Raw genomic sequence first — 23,919 nt, forward strand, 5'->3', positions numbered from 1 at the left:
AATCTCTGTCTCATTTCAAAAATCCCTGACAGTATGACAGGCATCTCAGAGGAAAACTTATGACCCCACTAAAAAAAAAAAAAAAGCGGGGTGGGGGGTTGCCATAAAACTGGTGACAGAATCCTGATAAATAATAACTATCTAACCTTTAATTAGAGGGAAGAGATTGCTTTCTGTGTAATTTTTTTTCTAAATTATATTTCTTCTTCTTCTTTTTCCTTTGTTTGGTAATGAAGAAAGTAACTGGAAGCTATTCTGTCCCTTTACTCAGGCAGCATGGTGACATTTTGGAAAGTAACACTTCCAAGGCGCTTCCTGGCATCCAGGGGTTCCAGGAAGGTATACCACCTTTCTTTAAATACGGGCCCTCAGGACCACAAAGCATCCAGTCTCAGAGCACTCAGAGGAGGCACCTACAGACGAGTGAGTGCAAAGTTCTGCTGAGTGGTTTTCCCGCCCCTTCCTTTCCCACACTGTTCAGGATGAATCGCGTATACTTCTCAAAGTCACCAGCGGTCAAGTCACTTTGCATTTTGGGGAGATCCTTGCTTCCGATACCGGTTGCTTTAGACTATGGCTTCCCATGACTCCTCCAATGAGGCTGCCCTCAGTGACTCATCTTTGAGGACCAGTGACGCCCAGTACCTGTGAGAGAGGGCACTCCTTCGCCAAGGAGCTCTGATTCATATCCTTCAGCAGGTCCTTCAGTGCGTTTCTCACCGTGGTGTGCGACCACTGCTCGGGAGGCAGGTCTTCCAGTTTGGGGCAACTATTGGAGACACAGATTAGAAAGGGGATTATGACAAGATTGCACCCCGCTGCAGAACATTCCTTTAAGACAGACAGATTTCATTTTGCGCATCAAACAGATGCATCTGGAGATTGCTCTCGGTCTCCTGATTGTTCCGATTAGTTAATTACTTTATACAACACATCTGCTGTATCGATGCATGAATTATACATCAGCTGCCTGTGGTGGCTATTTTTCCACGTTACTTCTACCTTCCTGCTCTGATGCGCTTGGGAAGACAATTTAAGGTGTGCTGCTTCCTCAAGAGCCATTGTGAAAAACACGGACGTGGGAACCGTTTTCCCTTCAGGACTCCGCTCGTACGAATTAAAATGGTTAAAAAAAAATTATATAAATAAATAAGAGCTCGGCAATAGTGAATAAGGCATTCTTTCACAGAGTATACACAGATGGCACTGTTCATGATATGCAAAAATATTTTTCTCTTAAGTAAACTTTATGTAAAATGCCTTCTTGCAATGCATCATTTAATTGATTACATAGAAAAAGTCTTGTCTTTTGATAAGCTGCACAAGTAGATGCATTTGGGGGGAACACTGCTTTTAAACGACAGACTGAAATTAGGAAAATAAAGGAGAAAGGCTGAGGTGACAAAATCAATTTGGGTTAATCTCTCTGAAATGCAGAGCAAATCACAACTGAAGGCTGACCAGAGATACTTTGTTTCAAACGACCAGGTGAGAAGAACGCTCTGCCCTGGAAGGGCTTTCCTGACTCACCTGTGTAACTGAATTTTCAATGTGACCACATGATACACGTCTTGAAGCATATCTGCCACTGTAGCGTCGGGGGCATCTGTCACGTAAGACAGTGGGACTGGATTCCACTTCCCGACCTGGATCAGCCCTATTCCAGATAAAGAGCACGTGTCACTCACTGCATGTCTGACCCTTCAGATAACCTATCCAGTGCAAGGCTGTTTTTCATTGCCCCCACCACAAGCAATATTGTTACTTCTGTTTGAATGATTTCCTTCCCTCTAAAAGGCAGGTCAATGAAAATATTCACAGCTTAGTTTTCCAAACGGTGAAATTATGTAAATGACGGTGGGGCTGTTTATTATTTTGGAAATAAAACCCCATCAATAAAGCCTAGGCAGAGGCCACATTTTCCTAACTTACAGGAAGTTCTAATAAGACATAGCTGAACCAGTTCTAAATGGCTTTACGATTTAGATAAGATTCTCGATTGCAATGGGAATCAGCATTGAAAAATACTTTACAGCCCATAAAACCATCAGAAACAGAATAAAAGAAACAGAACTAGATATTCAGTCATAAATGCAAATTGACTCTCAACAGTCCATCTGCTCAGATACGTTCCTCACTTCCTTGTGGGTCCTCAGTGGAGCAGATTATTAAGGTCAATAAGCATACTAATGATTCAGCTGAAGTAATTTAAAAAAAAAAACCTACCTCCACATTCCACATGAGCAAAATGTGTGTTAACTAAACCAAACTGAATTAAGCCAATTTTTTAAAGCCACAGTCTAGAAGGAACCCATGTAACACAGGCTACAGTTCCTTGAATGAAAATATTCAGATGCTTTCTCTGCAAGGTAAACACAGGAAGCCAAGCAATCTCCCCACCCCACCCCCTGGATGCATCATTTACCTTTGGCCTGGGCGGCAGAGCTATGCGAGTAACCCAGAGACAGCAAGGCCATTTCTATCAGCTGGTTGAAAAGCATGTCCTTCCTGACCAACACAAATTCTGCATGCTCCTCCTTGCAATCGTATTCAATGGCATTTTCATAATGCTCTACCACGCAGAAAACCGGGAGCATGGTTCCTATCGAGGAGACAGGAAAAAGAGATGCAAACCAACCAGTTTCAGCAACACAGGCTGTCGGGGGAGGGAGGGAAAAAACGAAGCCACGAAAGTAAATCTTCAGCATCACGAGAGAACGGGAGACTGGCACAGAGACCCGGGCACACAGACACAAACATGCGCCTTCTCTTATTTTTATTTTTTTTCAAGTTGTAAGAGAAACGTTGAAATAGAATGTGAACCTGGCCCTGAGGTAACGTGGGGTCTAATTTTAACAGAGCATTTCCCCAAACCAATTAATGCAGAATTACCTTTCTGATCAAATCATAAGGCTGACGGAGAGGAGCAAGTGTCTGGTCTGATCTGCAGTGAGTGGTACCTGGTGTGCAAATGTAATTCGCTCAGCTCGGCTTCGAGAGAACCCATCGTCATGCTTCCCACATGCTTTTGTTAGGATTCAACTTTCCCTGTCTGTGTCCAACAAATTAGCTTTCATTATAAAATTACAAGCATTTGCCTCTTTCTTTAAGATCTTCACGTTGAGGCCACAGAAGAAACACAGAACTTAACCAAACTGAAGTTCGTAACACAGGATTTCAATATGTACACGCTGCAGACGACTCATATTTATTTTGATGGCTGCTCATTTAATCCACCTGCCGAAAAGGACATCACGGTAACCGCAGGCCTTTAACACAAGCCATCTCTGCTCTAGCAAACGGGGTAAAGACGACAGCAGAGGACACTGTCCTCGTCAGGGCGCCTCAGGATACAGGAATCTGCAGAGACGAGATGCGGCTCTGCTTACTGTGACCCCAGGTAACAGCTCAGGAGCCAGATGGTTAATAAACACAGGCCACACCACTGTCAGCAAAGAGGCTTCTAGAAACAGAAATCACAGAACGCTGTTGTCCTCGAGGTGTTTACACTGAGCACTGTCAGACTTCCAGCGACAAACGGAAAAGGGTTAAAAGCAGATGCAGCAGAGTGCACTGTGGCACGTCGCCAGGAGGGCATCATCCTTAGCATAAATGACGACAAAGGTTACTATACCAGGGCACCCAGGACCCCCAATTAGTCCTGGAACGCTAATGCCTCTCTACGCTCTGCCCTCTGGATTCACAGAAGCCAACCAACTTCTGAAGGTGTCCAGGGCCACCAAAGCAGAGCTAAAAACCCAGGGTTTCCTCCTGACACCAGATATGCCCTTTAAAAACACCCTATTTGCTTGTTTCTGCTGAACAAAGTCGGCAGGAAAAGCAGCCACAGTTTTCTATGTGGGCATCCACACCACAGCTTCAGTGAACTGTTCACAAGAGAGTCTAGTTCTGACAAATAAACCCCTTTAGGTTTACTTAGAAAAGCTCACAAACTCACTTGGAGGGACCCAACAGGCCAGGCATGAAAAACAAGCTGCGGAGCTTGCCAATATCCTTGTCATTCATTTGGCTGTTTTTATACCAGAGAGAGAACCCATCAGGGATCAGAAGGAGACTAGGAGAGACCACGGCAGAAACAGCAACATGCAAACTGGTGATTTCTTCCTCGGCTGGAAGGCACTCTGGCAAAACCTCCTAAACAAACAAACATAAATACCTCCAACCCCTTTCCTTAAGGTGTGCTTTCTGAACCCAGCCACGCTCACTATCTGGCACCTGTCAAGCAGAAACGCTGCTCGTGAAAAAGAAGATAATGCTACCACCAACACAAGGCTGGAGGCATTTTGTTGCTTCAAGCAAGCAGGGAACCTTCTACAATTAAAGTGCATTTTAAAAATGTCACTACAAATGCAATACTTGGGGTGGGGGGTGGAAAGCAGCACTTGAGCAGGAAGTGAAATTACTGTACTTTGGTTTCTCCTCCCTCTATCCTGAGGTCTTCAAAGAGTTGGGTTACTAATACAACAAAAAACATAGGCATTGATTTTTCCTCTTATAGAATGATACAGACCTGGGCTGCTCTTCGCTGCTCCTCAGACCTGGGAGATAACTGAAGGTTTTTTAAACTGTTGAAATAAACGAGAGTTGCTTTGGATTTTAGAGGGACCCTGTAAGATCGTTAAGGCGGCTGCTGATAGGTGATAATCGCAGACTTTAATTTTCACTCTGAATGCTTAAATCTTCCAGCAAACTGTCACGCGCTCCTCCTGATATTGAGAGTCAGGCTGAACAGGAGCCTTCTCTGAACCGATTGTTTGGGTGAGTGAGTGGTGAGGCTTCCAACTCCAGCAACTTCATAAGCTTCCAGTATGGAAAGGGGAGTGCGCTGGTCACTGCTGACTGCTAAAAATACCGCATGATTTAAACCTGGAGGCAGTCTTAGAAGCTTTTGCTAAAGGTTTATGAGCCTGTGTAAACAGCACGTCTGCCATAAGGAGCAGTGAAGTCTGTAGAATCCTTGTCTAAAACTGTCCTGGCATTAAAGTTTGCTGTGCAAATATCACATAATACCAGAGACAGCTGAAATCTCCTATTTAGGAATTTATGGAACTTAAATGTTTGCAGGCGTCAGAAAGTCTTTTTTATAGAGCCCCAGTGCTTCGCAGTACAATATTAATGCACTCTGTTTGAAAAGCCATAATAAATTATATTTTTAATGCTCTTACCCTGGCTTTCTTAAGATGCATACATTCTTGGCAAACAATCAATAAATAGGGTAATCATGAGGAGAGGCCAAAGAATTTGCTGAAGTGCTGTTTTTCCATTTTTAATAGATAAAGATCTAACAATACGGACTGCTGTGTCTGTTCATTTCAGGATCAATATATTCTTTGTTTTCGCCAAACCAAGGAAAAAATAAATGATTGTATGATAAATGTTATGCATCAAACACAATGAAATTCCTCTGCCTGCTAACTTTATCTACTTAATATTCTTGGTTGATACAAGATGGCATTTTTATCCTTTGCTTTAGCAAATGTAAGGAAAATCTGAATCCCATACACAGTTATCCAGAGACAAATAAAGACCTTCTAAGGCCCACACGTTACGCTCAGGATGGACACTGATTTACAGAAACAACAGTGCTGAATGCAGTCAAAGTGGTTAAATGCCATCAATGTAATATAAAATTGGCAAAAAGGAATCACACAGTTGCATATCCCCTCCTTATTAACTTGTTTAAATCTGCCCTTTTATCCGAAACACCCAATTATAGCAAACGGGAAACACCAGCATTATCAGGGTTTTAGCTACTAAGTAATGAAGTTTCTCTTAAGAAAACAAACCACAAAAAAAAAAAAAAAAAACTCACAAAACTGTTACATCATATCACAGAAGACTACCATTATCTGTGAAACTGCCTTACAACCAGTAATACTATGAAAAAGCTAAGTCCATCCTCAAACAATTTAAAGGTCTCATTCTCAGGCAGGGTTAGTTTCAGCAACAGCCACTTCTATACCCTCTTCTACACCACCCCCTTATAATGGAAGCCTTGTATAACTGAGACCATTAGACTTAATTCAGTCTTTATCATCAACAACGTCCAAAGACGCCAGTCTATTATAGTAGAGGGAGATGCTCTGCTGAAGCATGAAGCCTACACTTTCAGACATGCCTGACGCTGCACCCAGAAATGTGACTAATTTCAGATCAGAGAAGAGAATCAAGGAGAACACACAAAGCCAGGTTCTGCCTGTCCACCCCCGCGCCAGGTGGTGCTGGGTGGACACAGGACTTCCAGCTTTCCAGGGTCTGGCTTGACAGTATTTACCTTTCCTAAGGTTGCTTTTCATCAGATGGCCCGAGTGTTTCAAAGGCACTCCCTGCATTTTTGCACCTGTGCTCCCAAGCCTTCCTCTTCCTAGCGGGCTCCCGTTCTGTTCCAGGCGGGCAATCTTGGCTGGTGGACCCTTCGGATCACTCACATTGTTAGACATTTCTGAATGTTCTTTCCCCTGAGTTGCCTCGTTCAAATGATCCATACTCAGTTACTCTCTAAAGATCACCTGCGAGAATTTAAGAAGAAGACATGTCACAATTGGGTGGGCGTCTCCGCACGCCTCCTTCTCTGTGTATATATATAACGCCAGGTACATGTTTTATCCCTGGACATTTCGTTCCACAAATATAATGTATTTTTAAGACTGCTTAACCAGACATATAATAGGTTACTCTATTTCTAGATCACAGCATTATATTTCCATTCAAGTTAACGGAATAATTTGTGGAAATTGTATCAACACACATGAACAAAAAGATAATACGTCACCTACCAGCAAAACTATGTGTGTGGGGGGTGGGGATTATTTTTAGAACAAGAATTACTACAAGTGTAGCTAAAAGGAAAATAACAAATTGTTTATGTAGTCCCAATTTTTAAAAATGAGAAACTGAATACAGAACATAATAATGACACTTTAATCAAAGATGGAAAGATTATTTTATCAGTCCAAGAGATCAGTTAGATCTGTTGTCTTTATATTTTTATATACATTTTAATTCTCATGAAGGAAAAATAGATTCATATGTATATATACCACCTCAAAAGAAGGTAGAAGACAACTGCTTTTTAAACTCTCTATAGGCTTTATGGTTAATGTGTACAAAAAGTTTTCTACTGTCAAAGTATCAAGAATTACATGACCTGTTTTAAAGATTCAGTCAAGTCTTGGCTCACACATGCAATTGGATCATTCCATCCCTAACCAAGTGGATACAACTGGAGGATTTCTTCAAAGAGCCCCTACACTGAAGTATTACAACTCATGTATCTTAGCGTTAATATCTAGGTATTCTTTTGTAATAGAATGTTGTTAACAATCTAAATACCAAAAATTTTGAAAACATTTTGTAATATACACATTACATTGAAGCGCTAAACTTGCTTTGAAAGAAAGCTTGTTAATTTTGGTAAAACAAAATAACCAGTGTTCAAAAATAACCTCAGCAGGCAATGAAGTCAACATTTCAATTAACCCCAAAAAAAATGAACAGATAATTATTTTTCAGTTGTATTATAGTTTGGACATCAATTTTCATACTCTTTATAGTAAAGCAGTTAGTACATTATCAAAATCACTTCTATAATAGTTCTAACCAACACTGGTAAGAACCGGTGAGTAGAATTATTTTATGAACTTTCATGGTGCTTTAACTAGAGTTCACCAATACTAAGGGAAACAGAATCATACTCAGAAAAAACAGACAGAACATGAAAATTACCGCTCTCCTCCAGCTGTCTGGTGATCTGACATATCTTGCACATTTATATATATATATATATGCACATATATAAAATATGAAGCAGCTACAGAGATACAGATTTGAAAGCAAGCTTATATTATCAGCAGGGCCTTTCTGTAAGCATTGCTTTCCCTCTGTTTAACCGTTACTGTGTCCACTATAATTAAGGAAAGAGGTGATGGGGAGGGGGAAGCAATGATAATCTGTAAGTTTCAAAGCAACCTTAAGAATGCCAGCTGAAGAACTGTAAAGTGAGAGAAGTAATGGCTATTTATCCTTGTGCTCCAAGGTGGCACACTGAGCCCAAAGGTTTACCGTTGATCGAGGTCCCATCTGTTTTTGGTTATGAGGTTCATTAACAATAAATGTGCCTCTTTTAACCACTTTTTATCAAGATTACTCTTTCCATTACATTAAACTGTAGTCTAAAGCCAAAATTAGTGGTGATTATTAACTTACTCAAAACACTCTTTATAATGCTTCATGTGGGTTATAATACAGAACTACTTTTCCTGAAATTGGCTGCCTTACCCTAAAGCAGAAGATGAATTTTAAAACATACGATTTGAAAAGAAAATACTTAACCCCTGTGACAATTTAAGAGCCAAAAAAAAAAAGGCGGGGGGATGAGTAGACAACAGCATCAAAGTTAATGCTACAAAACGTATTAAGTAGTCATGAGGCTTAACAGCATTATAAACTGTGAAGTGATAGATGATAATTTAGCTAATGTATTGACAATCAAAACATCATATAGGTCATGCAAAATTGTCCTTCGAATGAATACCCACCTATAAGCAGCTTTTAAACACTCAGTCATCTTGTAAAAAGCTTTACATTATAAAACAAAATGACATGCACATAAAACACCCGATTTACTCATTTAAACTCTATGCCCAAGGCTAAAGTTCACCAAACCTGAGTTTGGATTTGCAAAGAGCAACCTCCGCGGGGCCTGCTGGACTGACTGCACGAGAACAAACTAAGGTCTCAACAGACGCCAGGCTGGAGAGTTTCCTGTGAGTTACACATTTGAAAAACCGATTTCACTGTGATGTCAATGCTGGCACATTGAAAGCAGGCTACTTTCTCCAAACCCCACTTCCCTGTCCATAAACGAAGTCCATATATGATCATTAACGAATTAAACAGCGAACTCAGACACAGCAATTATTTCCTTTAAAAAGAAAGAGCAAAGCACGAAATTCCAGTTTCAAGAACCTATTTTTTTTTGCAGTGTGGGAGCCTTTTCAACGAGTTCCCTGCTGAATCGCCTCCTTCGCCCCCACACAACCCCATAATCACATTTTAAGAGACTGTGCCCTTATCCGTTCCATATGGCCGGCACGATCCAGGCCAAGCTTTCACTGTGACCTTTTAAAGAGACAAAGAAGCAAAGTACTGTCTAGAAACAGAAACACTGCAGTTTTACTGAGTGAAATTAGCAAAACCGACCTGAAACTCACCACTTCAAAACTTGACAGCATATAAACAACAAAAACAAAGGAGATTTCCTTCGCAGCCCGGGTTCTCGAAGAGAAGTTCAAGAACGATGTTTTCTATGTCCTTTTTTTTCTTTTTTTAAATTAAAAAAAAAAAAAGCAGCAGCAGACCTGAAGGCGACTTCCCCTGAAATTGTATTATTTTCTCTTCCTTTACCCTCGCCCCCCTAAGCGGGGTAAGGGCAGATAAGCGTCTGGAAGAGTAGCCATGGGAGAAAGGGGTTAAGTGGGGGCGGGGGGGGGGGGGAATCACAATTGCACAAACAGCATATATGGTTTGTAAAATGTCTAACCTCGGAGAACGGGCTTTTCGATGGGGGAGGGAGGAGAGCGGGAAGGAGGGAGGAGGGGAAGACAGAATTGATCTGACAAGTGATTCGTTGGGGGGAAACCGTAAAAACAAAGCCAAACCCGTTCGGAGCAGTACGCGGCGGCGGTGCTGGGGAGGCGAGGTGGGCACCGGGGATTCTCTTAAAAAGGGGAGAAAAAAAAAAAACCCAAACCAACCTCGGCGGCCGAGGTCTGCAGAAGCGCCCCCCGCCCGCCGGGGCTCTCCGGGGCGCGGGCCGAAAGTGCGCCCGGCCGTGGCCCGCGGTGCCCTCGTCCTGTCGCCCCTGGCGCGCGGCCGGGGGGCCGACTCGCCTCCCCCCGCCCGCTCCCCGAGAACCGCGCCGCAGAGTAACCGACCTGCAACTTTCTTCCCGCAGCCTCGGGCCCCGCGCGGGGCATCTAGCGGGGGGCCGGGCGCGCCGGGGGCCGCAGGGCGCGCAGGAAGCCCCGGCAAGGCACTGGGGCGCCACTTTGGAGCCGGCCCTCGCGGACGAGCGCCCCGAGGACCCCCCCGCGGCCCATGGACGCGGGGCCGCGAGCGCCTGCGGAGCCCGGAGAGCGAGGCGTGGGGGGGCCGCGGGAGGGGGCCGGAGGGCGCCCCCGCCGCCTGCCCGCCGCCCCCCGAAAGTCGCGGAGCCCTCGCTCAGCCGGAGTCCGAGGTAAACACCCGGCCCCACAATAGCCCCGGGGCGCGGGGGGCCCGGACGCCCCGCAAAACTGAGCAGGAGTTTCGGCGCGCGCGGGCTGGGGGCGCGGGGCGCCCCCCGAGCCGCCTGGGCCCCGCGCCGCCTAGAGCGCGGCGGAGGCGACGAGGCCGGCGGGCGCCGGGCGGCGCGGCGCCGAGTGCGCGCGCGGGCCGCTCCCTGCGCCCGGCCGCTCCGCTGCCCCCCGCGCCGCCGGCGCGGCCCCCATCAAACGCGGGGCGCGCTCCTCCCGGCCGCCGCCGCCGCGCCCCGCTCGGCCCCGCGCGCCCGGCCGCGCCGCCGCCGCTGCTGCCGCCGCCGCCGCTGTGGCTGCCGCTGCCCCGTCCTCGTCATCTTAACGCACGGCCCCCGCGCGCAGCCCCCGGCCGCCCGCCGCCCGGCCCTTCCCCAGCGGGCCGGCTGCGCCGCGTCCGGGCGGCGGGAGCGAGCGAGCGGGCGGGCGGGCGGGGCGGGGGCGCGGGGAGGGGCGCGGGCGCGGGGGAGGGACGCGGCTTAAAACCCGGGCTGGAGGGCCGCGAGCGCGGAGGGGCGGCGGCGGCGCCGGGCGCTGGGGCCGGCCGGCCGCGCGGCACACAATGCCCGGGGCGGCGGGGCGCGCGGGGCAGGTGCGCGCGGCGGCGGCGCGGGGAGCGGCCGCGGGGAGCGCGGGGAGGCGGCGGGGGCGAGGCCGGGAGGCGAGCCGCCCCCGCCCCGCGGGAACACCGGGCGGGGCGCGCCGGCGCCCGGGGACGGCCGAGGGCGCACCGGCCCGCGCGGGGCTCCGAGGCCGGGGCCCTTCGGGACGGGGCCGGGGGACGGCGGGGCACCGGCTCGCGGGGAGCGCGGCGGCAGACACCCTCTACGCAATATGATCGCTCCTCACGAGAGGGGGAAGAGCCAGCGGCCCAAAAAGAGGAGCACTTTCCGAGCTCATCGGTACCCGTCCACTCTGTACTGGGCGCAGGTAGATGCCCACGTCCCTCACTTCTGAGCCGGAGAACTCGGAGGAGGGAATATGTGGCCCACGGTGGCCGAGTTAAACAAAATTCGGGTCACTTTCTTGAAAGAGACCTGACTAGTTAAAAGTTATTACAAAGGAAAACATGCCACCTTTACCCCTGGTGAAAGAAAAGTTGGGGCGGGGTTAATACTGTGTTGTAGCAATAAATACTTCTGTAATCTAAGGTAAATTACCCCGGTAGATAAATGGTCATTAGCACCCAAATATGATCGTCTTATTTAGATAATCTATTAAATATAGTTCCTATAAAAATGAAGAACATCACAGCCTTGCCCGAAATGGGGATGTGGCGTTCATCGTTTAGGTTTGAGTGCTAACACCTTAAGACCCTGAAGGCAGTTAATCATTAAACAGAAACAAAAATGTTCGAATTATTTTTTCAGAATACACTAGGAGGGAAAAGAGAGAAACCAGCGAGATAAACATTTTGTTACACATAAAAAAGCAACAGGTGAGCCAAGGACTGAGCTAAGAGGGGAATATGCAAATGAAGCTCTTTAAAGCTACCAATACTCTCTCAGACACCGTCTACACTAGGAATCTTAGACAGACAGAAGGTAAAACAGAAGATAAAGGATAGGAAATAATGGCCTCCTGGGGAGGACAAGTTCAGGAGGAACACAGTGAAAATATATCACTCTAAGGGCACCCACGTTTCACCCACAAAACCAGAAAGGTTAGTGAAGGCAGCAGTGAATCTTGGTACATATAAACCCAAACCTAGGGCTAAAGAATGTGATGATAAAACACAGTATCAAAAACAAGAAAAGAAATATAAGGAAATCTTTATGAAAAAGCTCAAATGATACCGTATTTTCAAAAGCTGATATGCAGGAAAGTATGGAGGAGGGTATTTTGATTAAAGTATAAGAAATACAATCAATAAGGAAATATATAAACATGGCAACATGTAACACTGGTGTCAGTTGTTATTGTAGATGTAAGTACTTAAAACATTTTTTTTAAATGTTTGATATTCAGAAGAAAAACACGGATAACAGTTATCTTTATAATGAGAATGATTTTTGCAATGTGATGGGTTAAATTGGGAATTTCCAAGATGTATCTTTTAATAGTTGCTTCACACTGGTGATGCCTGACATGTTTCCCTGAAACCTGCCTGGTTTTTCAGTAAGGACTGTGCATTCTAGTATCACAGTGTATAAATTTACGAGCAATAGCAAAATCTCAAAATAGAGTAAAAGTATCGTGTACTACAATCATTCAGGCAAATGGAACTCAAATGGAGTGTTTAAAAAGGAAGAAAGAAAGTTGTTGGACAAAACAAAATTTGAACAGAGAGAAAGGAAGTTTAAAAAGGCTACTGAACATGTCAATATTAAAACACACTGGGATAAAACGCTGCAAATGACTATTATCCCATTATCTCCACAAATAAGGCAGAAACCTTTCTGACTGCCTGAGCCTCCTCTTGATGTGGGGGTTAAAATATTAATCTTTAAATTTGAGTAGCGGCTTTTATCTAGGAATTCCAAGCTAATTCTCACACATAAAACATAAAAAAGTGTAATAAGGATGGACATGGCCTTGGAAAATGATAAAACAATAAATGAGGATAAAGGCATCTAATAATAACTTTACTACATAATTATAAGTCTATTAATCATATATGCATATTAAGTTCCCTCAAGCACATTCTTTATTTCAGAACTGTATAAGATATAAGCAAAAGGGCACAGAGGTTTATGCACTCCGAGTAATAGTACACTGAGGAACTTCCTGTATCTTATTTACTCTTTTAGAAAACTCACTAAACCACTGAGCACTAAACCCAGATTAAAATAAAGAACAAAAGAAAAGTAATAAGGAAAATTCCACCTTTCTAGACATAGGTGAAAATAAACTCGTGATGCTGGGCATCAGTTTTATTCTACAAAGTATCTTAAATTTGGCAATAAAGATGCAAGGCAAGTATTGAAAAAAGTTAAGATAAACTTTATAAATCCAGCTATGAGAACGGAAAACCTCAGGAACATGAAATATTACAAGTCAAATACATGAACTATTAAACATGTGGGTGTACAGTTAAAACAGTGCATCAATTTTTTATCACAGGAGCAGGAATTCAGTCCGGCTACACAAAGGTAGCGGAGATAAAATACTGTAACAGAGATACAAGATTTTTAAAAAACAATAACAAAAGGACTACTGCATGCTTCAGGGGGCCCCATATCAAGATAAATATGCTGGCAGATATCCGAAAGCATTAAAACACATTCAGAGATCTGAATAGCACATACATTTGTAATAAACAGAGAAAGCATTTAGAATTTGAACGCTTTTAAGATACGGCAACTCCGCCAGTGACTGTGTTAGCAAAGCAATGTTTACCACCATAGCACTTTCTAAGGACATGTTAGGTTTTTTTTTTCATCTTTTTAAATTCAAATACTGTTGGCCATCCCTCCACACTCTTAAAGCAGCACATTTCACGTGGCATATTGCTCTTTTTGTCGTGTTGACTCTTTGTTTCTTGGCTCTAGCTGCAGGTGGTGTTTTCCATATATGAATTTCTGGGAATACGGTCTCTGTTGGCCATATAAGGATGTCTCTTTGAGCCATATGTTCTGCTGTCATGTGTCTCATTTTGTCTGTCTGGGATGTCAGGACTGATTTCCACATCGTTTCTTGAATGGACCAGATACAAATTTGTAAAAGCAGAGAAGGGGGGATTAAAAAAAAACAACAACAACTGGGGCTGGAGCCCAAACAACTTTGTCAAAACATACATTGGAGAGGAAATGCGACATCCTGTAAACATTCACGCCCTCCTCCTCACCTCTTATCTGTGGCTGACATCATCACAGCCGCACAGCTTGAGAGGGGATCTGTGCGCTCAAGTTCAGGGGTCTGCAGCATGTGCGTGTGCAGCGGAGTCAGATGGACCTGCGCCTCTGGAGGTCACGGCAGGCGCAGGGGGCTGCCCTGCTCCAGTGTCCTGGGCCCTGCAGCCCGCCTGACCCAGCTCGAACCTGGGGAAGGGAAGCCGCCTCAGGCCCTTCTCCTTTAGAGAATCAACAGGACTCGGATTAAACTTTCAGGTGAATCAGGCAGGAAGGCCTGGTCCCCATCTTACACTCTCACAGCCTCTGGTTCTTCTCCTTTGTCACAGTATCATCAGTGACCAATCTGGATAATTATCGGCTTCATAAATATCTTCCATCAGTCCAGTTCAGTCGTGTCCGACTCTTTGCGACCCTGTGGACTGCAGCACGCCAGGCCTCCCTGTCCCATGCTAGACTGTCATCCCTATGAGAGCAGAGACTGTGTCTTGCTCACTGCCCTATGACCAGGGATTCAAACCGCATCCCTGCAATGTTTACATTCTGAATAAATAAATGAGAGCCAAAAGCTCAGTGTCACTTGCAACCAAGTTCTATGGCTAATTGGAATAACCATTCCTCTTAGAGACTGTGGAAGTGAGGTGGGGTTACAGTAGGGAAAGTGGCTGAACCGTTGAAACGCGAATTCACTGAAATCAAATAACATTTACAGTTCAGTTCCTCGGTCACACATCAAGTGTTCAATGGCCCCATGTGATACATGGCTATCCTATGAGACAGTGTGGGTTAGAGGACCCTTCCACCGTTGCAGAAAGTTCCATCAGGCAGCACGGACCTAGAGAAGTTCTACAACAGACGACTCGGTCAATCCAGGACCTCGCCTGGAGGAGTCTTAGAGGTGCTGGGCGGCTTCCAGACATCCTAATGAAGTCCAAATTGAAGTCCTTTTCCACTTTAGAATGGGCCCGTGGATCTGTAAAGCTGCATGGAATGGACGTGGGCAGTGCTGCACACAAATTTAAGACAGCTTTCTAGACACGTCTGTATGTGAAAGGGTCTCAGAGTACGTTTGGAACAGCATGCATTTACCCCAAAGGCTGCTTTCCATGAACATTTCAACAGCTCGCAGGTGAAGCTGAAAACCACAGAATCACTCCGCACCCTCTCCCACCCCCACATTAAAAAAGCAGAGTTGCCACTAGAAATGGCTTTTTTGGAAGCTTTAATGTAGATATCTACTCAAACCGGGAGGGCATCCAAATACCAAACAAATAATGGTGTGCTGCAGAGAATCAAAGCAAACGGCTTGAATATGTTTCAGGAGAGATAAAGGAGAAATAATAAACTCTAAACATGGGGCCTAAGGTTTTTGGTTTTTGTTTTTTCCCTAATATGTGGGGTTTCAGTTATAGCCGGATGATAGAGATCAAAAGTTGTTTCCTAATTTCTTAAAGGAGAATGTAAATACCCACCAGTAATTTGGGTTATGGTTTTAATAGGCAAAGGTCACTATTAAAGCAAAGAAAGGCTGATGTTTAAGCTAGTTTGGGGAGAGTGGGCTGAGGTAAATGAACGGCCATTAGAGTTGGCTTCTAGAACCTGGTGAGATATCTGGGACTTTGAAATATTTGCAGTGTTTACAATCTGAATAAATAAATGAGAGCCAAAAGTTCAGTGTCACTTGCAACCAAATTCTATCGCTAATTGCAATGACTGTTCCTTTTCGAGACAGTGGAAGTGAGGTGGAGTTAACAGAAATATTACCTCTAATTATTACCTCTTTTTAAAGCAAGAATTTATTGGACAAAATTTTATATCTTCCTTCCATAGATATCAGTATGGACCACAACATTGACAGGCACAATGGAAATAATCCCATCAAAATTGGTTATCTCTGCCTAGACCTAACTCCAGAACTGAGTAGGGGCCAGGTTCTAATAGCAATGCTGTTGAGACCCCCGCATACCTCCATATTAGCCTGTGTACTAACAGCTATCAGCACCCAACCCCTTAAGAGTTTCAGGCTGTCTTCCCCCATTGCTTCTGAAGAGCAGGGCCTCCTTCTCTCTCTCTCGGGGACCCCCTCTGCCGCATTCTTTGATAAGCAGCCTGATTGCACCCCTTCTTTCCAAAGCCTCCTCCAGCTATTAGCCACTTGCTCCTCGATGCCCCATCCCAAGCCCCGTCCTCCAAGCGTGGCATTTCATATTTGCATGCCTGCCCTTCCCAACTGCATGTCTGTCAACATCTTGAGGCTGGACTCCTGTCTGTATTCCAGGAGTCTCTCACAGTGCCGGCAATTAACAGGGAAAGGAAGCCAAGAACTGTTTTGATGAGTGAGTGCTGGTAAAAATCTTAGAAAGATTCTTGCACTCTTAGGCAGTAAAGCCAAGGATAAGATCAGAAGTTAGTTCAGTGGCTTCTCAAATCTGCTGCATGTTAATATTGCTTGGTATGTCAACAGTCCAGATACCCAGGCTGCACCCCATTGCCAAGGGTTGGAGCCAGCGGTTGAGAGTTTCCAAGCTGATTCCAGCATACAGCCAGATGTGGCATCCATTGAAGTAGGTAATGTGTTAGAGACAAGAAATCAAATATACCTGTTAGGACATCTTCCAAGGGTATGGAGATCCTGGAGTCACTTGGAAAAATTAAGGCTCTTTTAAGAATCAGCACTTACCCCAAATTTAAGAAATTTATGTGCAGGCAAGCTACTTGTTTCAAATTGAAAAAAAAAAAAAACAAAAAAGGTAGGGAGCAAGCTGTTAGATCACTGATTTGGTGAAACAAAGTCTGCTGTTGAGGAACCATGATAAATTAGCATTTGGGCACTGGCTTGAGATTTACAGGGGTGCCAGAAATCCTGTGCAAGTGTATGATTTATCATCACAGACATAAGAGAGTAACCACAAAATTACACATGGAAGTAAAGTTCCAAAACCAGTCTATTATTTACTGGAGCCAGAACCATCCTGGTTTTCTCTAATTCCTTCCCCCTGCCCCAACATAGTTGAGCAGGCTTTTTCTCCCAGAAAATTTCAACCTTGAGTGGGATTCCCTCTGAAACAGCTGAAACCGTTCAACTCTTTTCTGGCCCTAGTCATGGCACTTGAGCAGGACTAGAGTGTTCACACTGTGTGTGCCCAGGAGCCGGCGCAGGGCTCCTCACTGCTGTGTGGCGCCCCCAGGACTTCAATTCCAACGAAGTTGAACAGAAACCATTCTCAGCCAACCTTCAGTCAAGACACACCAACCAAGTCTCCTTAGTGATGTCAATGCCATTCTAGCCTTCCCCGGCTAACCTGAAGGGAAAGACAGTCTGAGGTCGCAACAGGCCTGGATGCTGGTCCAGATTGTTTTTGGGAAAAGGATCGACCAAGGGCAGTATCAGACACTGCACCCCGGTGCCCACCACCACAAAGCAGGGGACAAGGACCATTCATTGGGGGAAAGAATGGACAGTGTTTAAATACCTCTAAAATGGCGGAAACTCGCTGAAGCAAAGGAGGAGTTTAATTCAAAACTAAAGCACATGCTCTTTGGGATGACAGCAAAGACCTGGAAGAGACCGTGGCGCTGGGCGCACCACGGCCACTGGACTGTCCACTCACACGCTGTCCAAACGGCATGAGGTACGGCACCTTTTACCCCAACTTAAACATTTGAAAACAACAAAACTAAAGGAAAACAATCCTCTGTTCCTAAGACTGGCAGATGTATATTATCATGAAAACATCATGCTATACAGAAAACAATAAGCTGCAACACACTGAAAACTGCCTTCAACCTTCCACTGCTTTGCCCTTACCCGCCAACAGCTGTGGTCCAGTCTCCACTGGATAATTAATTCAGGTGATGATTACCTGACCCAAGGATAATTAACATGGATTCGTAATGAGAGACCCAATATCCCACCCAAAGTAGGTAATTTGATGGTCCTCTGAGGCAAGAAAATAGTTCTCTGTTCAGATTTTCTTCTATATTCTTAGCAAGAGAAGAGAAAGGAGGGACAAGAACCAGACCTTCCAAATATCCAAACATTCTGCTTGGATATTTTTCAAAAGAGTAAAAATTCACTGCACTCCTGAGCCAGCACAGTCCCCAGGGAGCATCTGCAGGCCACTGACACGCGCTGTGTCCAGCCAGAGGTGTGGCAGTTCCATGTCTGTGCTCAGTGTAAGAGTCTGTGAACTCTCCATGTAAATATTCTAGATTGCACTTATTAAGAAGAGAATGCATTTTTAGTAATAAACTCAAAAGGCTTTCAAACAGTCACTTTTTGTGATAGTAATTACAATTATTTATTTCTGCATGCAATAATCTGTAATGATATATTTTTTATAATGTATTGCCTGATACTGTTTCCTATCATCTGTTCTCACTGATTTTATATTAGGGGCTTTTATATTAATGATGGAGTTTGTTTGTTTTTTTTTAATGTATTGGAAACTCATATCTAAATTGGATCTCCCTGAAGTTCATTCCTACATATATGTATTTTTCTGATGCATGACTAAGGAATATGGTTACACAGGAAAGCCAAATTAAGATTACATATTTATTGGTCTAAAATAAAATACTAAATAAAATAATTTAAAGTCTAAATAAAATACTTAAAATAGTTTTACAGCATAACTGTAGCTAAAGGATATCCAGTTACCTATTTTGCAGGTGCGGCTTTCCTTATTAGTGTGTTTATTGTGGAATTTAATTCATTAGATAACTACCAGGGACTATAAATACACATGCAAATTTCCAGCTGATATGAAGCAAAAAGTTGATAAATAATGCTGCAGTATATCTTTAAAAACAGAAGTAGTGGGCCTTCAGGCTATTTTTTTAATCATTTATTTTCATTTATTCTGTAAAGACTATTTTCATTTGCATTTTTAAAATCTATATATAAATACTCTTGGGAGAGAAACAAACAGCACATTTATGAAAGTTTTTGGCGGGGACCAGCTTGTAGCTGTTCTGAGACTGTAATTGCTGTAAAGATGGACAATACCCACGGCTCTATTACTTCTGTGACTGAAAAACTACTACACATTCATATCATATTTAACAAAAATCAAACTTATCTCTCTGTGGAGGTAACAAGACTCTCCAAAATAACTTTTTAGTTCACTCTGCACAAAGGGGCTTTGTCTCTAAGAATTTATAACACCACAAGCTGGTGTAAAGGCGTCTCTGTAACTGGCATATGCTGTAGGATTGGATATAAACCAAATCTCGGGGTGTTTTCAATAGATTTGGAAAATCCAATTGTTTGACCAACAACCTAGGAGGCATAAATGTATATATAATGCACATCTAGCGTAGCATGAGATACACACGCACAGATACAGTCCGCACGTCATACAAGAGAATGTCACACAGATTAAAACTAGTCAACCACAGTTTCCATCAGAAATGCTTGAAAGCCCAGAGTCAGTGTGATAATGCTCCCAGTAAGCAACTCCTTCAAAAAAGAAGCAACGACACAGTGGGAAAAGAAGTGGAGCACAGCAGAAGCCTTGGATTCAGGCGGCGCTTCTCCCTCTGCCAACTAGAACAGTCACCCTTCCTGAGCCAAACAGGACCCGCTTCTGTATCCACGAAGTGATGGAAGAGAATCTGATCATCTTCAAGACCACAGAAAGTCTCTGCCCTTACATTTAAGTTTAAAAAAAATCAAATTCATTCTAAAGAGAATACAGAGATATGAGGGAGCTTCTCACATGCTACATTAGATGTTTATCTCTATATGAGACAGGTGTCAAACAAACAAATTAAAAAAAAAAAAAACCACTAAGGCAAAGGGAAACTTTAACTCACAGATTCCATCTGTTACATCTGAATTCATGCATAATTGATTATCCATGACTGGTAAGTTCTTTTCTCACTAGCCGACCACAGTTTTCTAAACATTATGTATTAAATCACTAGCAAAGTAGACTACATTTCAGAAACAGCAAGGGCAGAATAAGAATATTTTAAATGAAAAATTACATGCTGGTTAATAATGATACAGCTGACCTATGTTTAAGGGAGAGAAATTTTAATCATGTACATATTAAATATTAACAACCTATTCTGTTATTGTTATAATAAGGTTAAGTAGGCTTCTCCACGCTTAAGGAAAGAGGGAGGCCTGGCAATGCACAGAGGTACAGAGCCGGGAGACAGACAGAAGGAAAACGTGTCAACAACGAGCGAGAGGAAATGAAAAAGAAGGAAAAGATGAAGGTGGAAACTAATCTCGACGTGTCGTTATGACTGCCAGAGCACTGGCAAAGAAGCAGCATCCTTTTATTTCAATTTTAATCATTTCTGAATTTTAATACCCGGCTCCTTTTGTAATTCTCCTGGCATTCCCCATATGCCTCCATCCCAGCCAAAACACCAGTGTAAATTAAATGGCAGGCAACCACACCACTGATGTAGCCTCCCCAAAGAACCTACCAGGTGACCAAAAGCAGAAAAAGGTATGTCTACCTTACATCCCTGAGGACCTCCAGCCAATTAACGGGCTGAATGTTCTCTATTTTCTCTAATTTTGCAAAGAAGGACAGTAGTTGGGTAATCTACAGATAGAGAATCATTAAAAAAAATAAAGCAAGCCAGTGGTGATACAATAATCAGTGACCATCAGGGCCTGGAAAAATGAGTTTGCTCTCACTGGCACTAAGGAGCATCACATGATTATTTAATCACAGCTCTAATTTTTGCCTCGTGGATGGCAACATATCAACAATTAATAGGGCAAATAGAGGAGAGTGTTTTTAAAGAGATAGAATGTGCATGATAATGGCCTAGGTCACACAGCAGTCTGCTGCTTCAGAGAGACTTTTCTTTGTGTAACTAAACAGCACTGTCTAGCAAAGAGCCTCACACGTGGAAATAAATTTAAAGAGGAAGTGTCTTTTTTTTTTAAAGATAACTTTCTTAGAAGCCTGGGAACTTTTCAGAGCATTTTAGATGCACCTAACCCAACCCCACTGCAACGTGAGCATTAATTTTAAGGAATAGAAGGAAATCGTCTTTAACATAAATACCCTAAATCTCAAAACAATGTTACACAATGGGTATAAAAATCCATTTTATATATAAGTGGATAGAAAACTATCTGTCATGCAATTAATCATGGCTGATATTCATCCAGGGAGGTCCTGAAAAAACATCACCGTCGTAAGAAAGAACAGACAGAGGTCAGTCAGACATCGGTTGCTTAGCACACAGTATTTTCGGCCCCAGAAGAGCAGAAGGACCTTTACCTGGTAGCCTGACTGCAGGGACACCGGAGCAGGCTGTGAGCACCACCCCACACCAAAGGACCAAGAGCCTCACAGAGACGCTGCCCCATCCTCCAGGTCGAGGAGGAGGAAACAGACCCTGGCTCTACCATCCAAGAAGGACACGGCATGCAGAGAAGAAAGCCCCTCAGTTATCCAGAACACTGGCGCGCGTGCAGACGACCCCAGTGGAAAGAGGAGATCGGAGAGAAAAGCCTTTTCCCACTAAACCATATCGGCACAAGCGAATTCACTATTCTGGTATTAACTCAGCAGATCTTCAATGAGTGCTCTCCATGCAAGACAGAACGTGGAGTTACTATTTTCTGTAACACAGACTTGTACCTTACACTGATTTTTTTGTTGTTGTTTGTAGTTGAATAACTTGTTGGAATAAATAAAGGCAGCAGCACCTAGAAATTCATAAAGTGGGAATCCCAGTACCTTTTTAAGCGCTGTATTACAAGGTTAGGAGGTCAACATATCCAGATTAGCTGGCAGAGTTCAAAGAGTCCACCAGTTTGAGCGTTGTCTAAGGCAGGCTCAATCCAGCTCTCAGCCCCACTAGTTTCAGTCACCCATTGTTTGCCACGCCAGAAGCCAAGGCAAAAACCCAGGCTTTAGATTTGGAAAATAAAATAGTCTTAGAATTACTGCTGTGATCAACTGCTCAAATGTATCTTATGTATCATGCTTTACAGAATTCTAAGACAGCACAGCCTGGTTCAAGAAATAGTAACTAAAAAGATGCCACAAAGAGAATCAACCCAATGAGCTTTCAATGGCTTATGTTGGCCAAAGTCCCCACAAAACAAAAATGCAGGCATCTCAAACTACAGTGTGGGAAGGCTAACGCTGCTGAGGGACACTGACTTCTGAAGCTACTGGCAGAAGGACTCAAGTCAGTGCCAACAAAGAGAAAGGGGAAAAAGAAGAAAATTAAAGATCTTACATCCCAGTGCAAAGTTTAAAATTAAGTTACTTTATTAGAAAACATTCTGATAATTCTGGACCCCAAATCTGACTCCATACACTCTGAAAGACTATTTTGAAAGGAGTCTAGCAAGCAGCAGCTTGTATGCAACAGTATACATCATTCTTTTTTAATGTGACTGTTAATATACAGTTAACATGTTTCAGAAAAGGCTGTAATTAACTGTCTACTGCTCCAATAACACTAATAAGTGTACAGTATTATTAAAATACAATGACTCCTTGCAAAGTAAGGCTGTCATTTTTAAACTTTTAAGATAATGTTCTAAATTGGTTTTGAGTCTTCTTAAACCACCCCCAAAGCGAGCCCACCTCTAAGAAAAAAAATTTAAAGCATAGTTATTAAAATAATATTCCTTCCTCTCACGGTCTGGAGAAATCTATCAGAAAGAACGTCTAGGTATCATTTCAGTTGGCGAAAATACAATGAGAAACACTTGGATTATTTCATCAATTCTGGATGTCCTTTTAAAATTTAAAACTGTAAGCATTTGAATTGAGTGCTTTATTTACTGATAAAATATTTTTGTCAGTGAACAAGGAAAGAAAGGTTTGCTATATCAAGAATCATTACATAGCCCTGCTGTTAATCCCCAATGATTTCCATTGTCTGGTTCACTGGATCAGGAAAACTCAATTGCATTCAACATCAAACAGCTAATTATGGAGACCCATATTCAGGACTATCTCTATTTCAAAAGATATCTGCATGGACTAGGTTGCATTTTATTTATAATAATTATTACAATAAAATATAACAGACAACCTCTTTTACCTTAAAGTCCTTAACATTATAAACGTTAAAAGGCCACATTGTCGTTTGCATGCTCTTAACGGCATATCAGAAGCCATTGAGTAAGACTAGAAAAGAACCTCTAGCAATCCACTCTACTCTGTGCCCAGCTTCCTGGAAAACTGCATCTACAGAGTTCCCCCTCTCACAGATTACTGAGTACCTTTTCTTTAAATATCTCAAGGAAGGAAGAACTAGTGATTTCTCCTGGGAGCTCTCCACCACATCTCACCACCCAGAAGAGCATGCACGCTGCGGAATCTCTGCTGCTTTCTGGTCCCAAATCATCTCTCACCAAGAAATGGCAGCATCCAGACATGGAGACCTCCCCTGGACACTAAGCGCCGGCCTCTCCTGGCGGCTGTAGCCCCTGAGTCCTCACATGGAACTAACAGGAACTTTTCTGGCACTTACCCTCCAAATACCAGAGGCTGCTCTCAGAATCTAGCCCTCCAGGAGAGCTCTCAAGGAGGAGTCTTTGATGAGGTGACAATGACGAAGTTGTCTCTGGCACTGCTAGCAAGGCAGAAGCATCCCCAAATGAGGTGGATACCAGTTGCCTGCAAAGCAGCTGGACCATTACTGCAGTTCTGAGGGTACGTCACAAATCAGGTCATAGCTCTGGGTAGAGTCCACCCACTTCACCGGGTACAACACCCTCCATTTCCTGCACACCTGGGGGAGGGGGTGCGGCTAGGGTGCGCAGCGCAGGTCCACAGACGCCCTAGCAGAGACAGGACCAGGTGCAGCCT

The 23,919-nt window shown here is 43.8% G+C and overlaps 1 protein-coding gene across 8 annotated transcripts in view; it reads right to left on the reverse strand.

Annotated features, from left to right (window-relative positions):
• The window catches only part of SATB1 (SATB homeobox 1), a 100,790-nt gene that overhangs the window by 71,094 nt on the left and 5,777 nt on the right, over nt 1–23,919 (reverse strand). For 2 of the 8 annotated variants that reach the window (XM_088835403.1, XM_088835423.1), the window contains exons 2-5: nt 6,296–6,530; nt 2,426–2,602; nt 1,531–1,657; nt 646–769 (exon numbers count right to left, since the gene is read on the reverse strand). In XM_088835403.1, the coding sequence (XP_088691529.1) occupies nt 646–769; nt 1,531–1,657; nt 2,426–2,602; nt 6,296–6,506 (639 nt within the window). In that variant the 5' untranslated portion in view covers nt 6,507–6,530. Of the gene's footprint in view, nt 1–645; nt 770–1,530; nt 1,658–2,425; nt 2,603–6,295; nt 6,531–9,222; nt 9,929–9,956; nt 10,283–23,581; nt 23,720–23,919 lie in introns of those variants that run through there. The other 6 variants (XM_088835425.1, XM_055417082.2, XM_055417072.2 and 3 more) reach the window with 6 other exon arrangements.

Source organism: Moschus berezovskii, chromosome 1 (assembly GCF_049115385.1).
Source record: "Moschus berezovskii isolate FMDL1 chromosome 1, NW_MosBer_1.0, whole genome shotgun sequence".
Lineage (NCBI taxonomy): Eukaryota > Metazoa > Chordata > Mammalia > Artiodactyla > Moschidae > Moschus > Moschus berezovskii.